A 5,032-nucleotide genomic window follows, 5' to 3' on the forward strand; every position below is an offset into this window, starting at 1 on the left:
TCGGAGGCCCGGGCTGCACAGAGGGTCCGGGGAGGAGACGCACGTCCCCGCGTGGCAGTGCCAGCTGACAGGAGGCACCACTGCCAGCCTCCGGCCCTTCACGTGACAGGGACCCAGCTCAGGTCCATGGTGACAGCTCAGTCACCCTTTCAGAAGAGGAAGCCAAACAGCTGAGCGCCCGGGCCCTGGAGGGGTGCGCACCTGGCACCTAGCACAGCTGAGCGCTGCCCCCGCCCTTTGAGCCGTACACTAGCCATTGCAGGGGCACCACCTCTTCTCGTTCCTCGTGCTGGTGGTAAATGTCCTGTTCAGGGCACGGGCTGCGGAGCGCTCCAACGGCGCTGGGTGGATGAGGGAGAGGACAGCGCCCAGGTGCCCGGACGCCCACGCCAGTGAACACTGTGAGAGGCTCCTGTGCCCAGAGGCCCACGCCAGTGAACACTCTGTGAGAGGAGGCTCCCGTGCCCGGGGGCGTGGGCCAGTGAACACTGTGAGAGGCTCCCGTGCCTGGGGGCGGGCACGCTGGCGGCCGCCGCGGAGGGAGTGATGAGCACCTCCTGTTTGGGTCCGGATTCCTCCCTCCATGCAGCCCCCGGCTGGGCGTCGGGGGACCGGAGCCTCGCCCCCAAGCCAGCTGTCCTGCCTGCCCGTCCTGCTGGCCCCTCACTCACGCCTCCTCTCCTGGGTCAGCACACGCTTCAAAGCCCCATCCAGGCCGGAGCTCCCCCAGTGGGGGCTGCCTGTTTGTCCTGGGGGCGCACCAACCCTCTTAGACGGGAAGAGACTGTAGACTGGGGGGTGGGGGGGGCGGCAGAAGGAACCTGGCAGGAGGCCCAGTGACGGCTTCACTGAGCAAAGCAGATGCCAAGCGCAGGGGGCTGGCTGCCCAGGCAGGGCCCCTGGCTCTCAGGGCTGCCGCCCTACGGGGTGGGGGCAGAAGGAGGGCGAGGGGTCTCTGCTCAGGGATCCTAGCCCCAGCCCCCACCGCAGGCTCCCACCTGACCCTCCCTCCTCAGGGCAGGGTTCTTGAGGCAGCCCACCTGGTTGGAGCCTGGGCTCTGTGGCCTGGCTCTGTCTCCATTTCTTCATCTGTGAAATGGGCGCCAACTGGGCACGACCACACCAACGTGTGAGGCTCCCAGGGTCCCCGCCACCCACCTCGCCCAGCACACCCCTGCTCTGCCCCCAACCCCCCCTCCGAGCTCTAGCTGCTGACCCGGGGGGAGAGCAGACACAAGGCCCCCACAGGCGTCAGCCCAGGTGCCTCCCAGGCGGCCAGGGCTCTGTACTGCCCTTTCCTGGCCCGGGGCCAGGGCCAGTGGGCTGCCCAGGGGGCGAGGCTTACCCCACAGCTGGTCTTCAAGGCAGCCCTCCTCCCTCTCCTTACTCATTAGCCAGGCTGCAAGGTGACTCGGCTGCTGGGTGAGGCTGGCCAAGGGGTGCTCAGGCGCGGGAGCCCAGCCAGCAGCCAGGGCTCGAATGGACAGCCTCCAGGACGCAGTGCGCCCGGAGCGCGGGGGCTGCGGCCCAGCCCTCGGCAAGCTGGTCCCCGTGGGCTTTCGGGCTGAGGCGTGGAGGCTCTTCGTCCTGTCTGGACCCCTGGTAAGGAGGGGGCATGCGGGGCGGGCGGGGCCAGCTGCTCCCGGCATGACCTGGGTGTGCCAGGGGCTGCCCACGACCCTTCCCCAGAAACTCCCCCGGTTGGCCACCTTCAGACTGCACCAGGGGCTGCCGCCCAGAGTAGGTGACCGCGGACGGCCGTCCCTGGACGGTGCCGGGGGTAGAGGTGGGGCCGGCCACGCTTAGCAGGGACCTCCTGTCCTTCAGAAACCCACAGGCAGGTGTGCGTGGGAGGTCTCAGAGTGACAAGTGAGAGCCACTGATGCAGGAGCCACAGGCCTCCCCTGAGAGGTGTGTGCAGGGGAAGGGGGTCGCTGCCCTTTTCATGTATGTATTTATTTATTTACATATTTTATTGATTTCAGAGAGAAAGGGAAAGGTAGAGAGAGATAGAAATATCATGATGAGAGAGAATCACTGATTGTCTGCCTCCTGCACGCCCGCTACCAGGGTCCGAGCCCACAGCTCGGGCATGTGCCCTGACCGGGAATCCAACTGTGACCCCTTGGTTCATGGGTCAACACTCAACCACTGAGCAACACCAGCCGGGTGCTGCCCTTTTTATCGACAAAGGAAACTGTCTTCAGATACATTTTTTTTTAATCACAAAAGCTAATTGATATGTGTTCCTTGTAAAAGTTTCAGACAAAACAAAAAGTTATAAAGAAGAAAGAAATTCATCTCTGATCCCACCACCTGGACATAGTCCTTGCTAAGACTGTTCTTTTATTCTCACCTGAGGATATTTTTTCCATTGATTTTCAGAGAGAGTGGAGAGGAGGGGGTAAGGGGAGAGAGAGAGACATTGATGTGACAGAGACACATCGATTGCTTGCCTCCTACATGCACCACGACCAGGCTGGGGATCGAACTTGCAACCCAGGTACATGCCCTTGATTGGAATCGAACCCGAAACCCTTTAGTGAGCAAGTGGACTCTCTAACCACTGAGCACACTGGCCAGGGCCATTGCTAAGATTTGGATGGATTTTATTCCTCTTTTTGTTTATCTGTGGCCTGGCCAATGGTTCCATGGCCTGGGCAGCAGTGGCGAATGCTTGCGTTAGTGCTGGGCTCCTGCCCGGTGTCTCATGGCTGCACGTTTAGGCAATAAACCTGCAGCCGGGGGTCCACACAGCTGTGGAGGGCACAGCGGGAGCAGCGCTGCCTCCTGGCTCCGGCCCTGGCTGCTGGGCCGGCTGAGCACACAGCTTCCCGGGTGTGGGCTGTGCCGGGGCTCAGGGAGCTCTGCGGGTCCCTGGTAAACGCGGACTGTGCCAGGCGCCCCTGACCCAGGCTGCCCTGTCCAGTTCCTGTTCCAGGTGCTGTCCTTCATGATCTACGTCGTGAGCTCGGTGTTCTGTGGGCACCTGGGCAGAGTGGAGCTGGCGTCCGTGACCCTCTCCGTGGCCGTGAGTACAGGCGGGACTGGAGGGATGTCCCCTGCCCCCACCCCTCCTCGCCCCCCGCAAGACCCAGCACAGGGGCTGACAGCTGCATCCCAGCGGGACGGACCCCTCACCAGATGGCACACAGCCTGCGGGCAGGCCGCCGGGAGGGGTCTCAGCTGCTGCTGGGCGGCCTTGCCCGGATGCAGGCCCCTCCTTGGGCAGCGCCTGACCAGCCTGTTTCCTCCCGTTGGCATCAGTTCATCAATGTCTGCGGAGTTTCCGTGGGCCTGGGCTTTTCCTCGGCATGTGATACCTTGATGTCCCAGGTAGGCGGGCCTCCTGGAGCCGGGCAGGGCAGAGCCGTCCCTCCATGCTGCCCAAAGCGGGGTGGGGACCCCCAAAGGCTCCTCGGTGCTCCCTGGAGTGGGAGCCTGTCAAGCAGACCCGGTGGGGCAGCTGCCTCCCCCGCCCCCCCACCTGCTCCCTAAGGACCGAGTGCTGCCAGGAACACAGACCTCCCCGAAGCCGGCCGGGCAGCGATCCTGGCAGGAAGGGGTGGAGAGGGTCCCTGCTCATGTGTCAGATTTTGAGGGCGCCCAGCCTCAGGACCCGAGTTCTGGGCTTCGGGTGGACCTGGGGACCTGGGTTGGGCCCTGCTGCCACTTACTAGCAGGTGACTTGGCGAATGCTCTCCAGACCCCGGCCTCGGCCGCGAGGGGAAATAGCGCCTGCCTTCCTCGGGCGCTCCGGAAGGACTGGGGTGGGTGGTGGGGTCGGGGGCGGGGGGAGAGGACCCTAAAGGAGCCCCCCGCCCCCGGGCGCCCCGCTTCCCGGTCAGAAACACACAGGTGCCGCTTGGGGGCGGGGTCCAGGTTAGGGCTGGGGTGTCTTCCGCACCGCATGCTGCTCTGCCTGCGACCAGCAGGGGGCAGACAAACGGCAGGTTTTAATCTGGGAGGAGAGGCCAATAGGGATTTGCGTGTTTGCATTTGTGTCCCAGCACCAGCTGGAACGTCACAGATGCTTTTTGAGGAAACAAGTGTGGCCCTAGCGGGTGCTCAGTGGATAGAGCGTCGGCCTGTGGGCCGAAGGGCCCGGGGTTCTATTCTGCTCAAGGGCCCGCGAGGAGGCAACCAAGCAATGTGTTTCTCTCACATCGATTTCCCCCTCTCTAAAAATCAATGGAGAAATATCCTCGGTGAGGATTAACAAAAAGACATGAAGCGTGCACTACCCATATTCCAAAAAGGAGAAAGAGGACCGAACCAATTTCTGATGAACTACACGGTTTATTAATTTTAGAAACGTCCCTCATGGAGTGCCTTGTTCACTTTACAGTATGTGCACTCATGTGCTAGTTCTTGATCAGAGAACATTTTTTACCCCCTTACAAGCCACACGTGACTCCAAATGCAAGCCCCCTGGCCCCGAGGCCCCTGTGGTGGTCCTGGGGGTCCTCCTCTGGCAGCACCCACTGGTCCTGGCGGATACCTGCAGGGCCTGGGAGAGCTCTCCGCAAACCCGGGGTCCCCAGGGTGCACCGGCGAGGAGGGCACAGCCTGCCCGCTCTGGAGCTTCTGTTCTCTTGCAGGCTCACCCACGAATACGTGCTGATTTTCATGCCCGCACTTCCGGTGAGTGCCGAGCCTGGAGGCGGTGGGCGTCCCCTCTCCCAAATTCGGGCTTTTCGCCTTTCCACCCGGTCTGCTGGGAGGCATCAGCCTGCAGCGACTTCCCACTGCAGTGAGGATGCTGGCAGGGGTCCGAGAGAAGTTCCCCTTCTGGTCCGTGCAGATTGAACTTTTAAAAATAACGGAACATGTTTTTCTGATTAGGAAACCATTTACTGTAGAAAGCCTGGGGAAGAAAAATCTCAAATCACCTATAATCCTACCATCCAGAGAGAACGTAGGTTCTCTTTCCAGGACTATTTCTACTCACGGATGTGTGGTTTCACACACACATACACATATGCAGTTTGAAATGAGGCCAATGTGTGTATATTGTGTTATAACCTGCTCT

General features: G+C 61.6%; 1 protein-coding gene across 1 annotated transcript in view; it reads left to right on the forward strand.

Moving 5' to 3' along the window:
* Positions 1-1,246: 1,246 nt before the first annotated feature.
* The window catches only part of SLC47A2 (solute carrier family 47 (multidrug and toxin extrusion), member 2), a 40,096-nt gene continuing 36,310 nt past the window's right edge, over positions 1,247-5,032 (forward strand). Inside the window, exons 1-3 of the mRNA XM_006779306.2 lie at positions 1,247-1,602; positions 2,930-3,031; positions 3,268-3,495. Coding sequence (XP_006779369.1) covers positions 1,480-1,602; positions 2,930-3,031; positions 3,268-3,495 — 453 coding nt within the window. The 5' untranslated portion in view covers positions 1,247-1,479. The remainder of the gene's footprint in view (positions 1,603-2,929; positions 3,032-3,267; positions 3,496-5,032) is intronic.

Source organism: Myotis davidii, unplaced genomic scaffold, assembly GCF_000327345.1.
Source record: "Myotis davidii unplaced genomic scaffold, ASM32734v1 scaffold129, whole genome shotgun sequence".
Taxonomy (NCBI): domain Eukaryota; kingdom Metazoa; phylum Chordata; class Mammalia; order Chiroptera; family Vespertilionidae; genus Myotis; species Myotis davidii.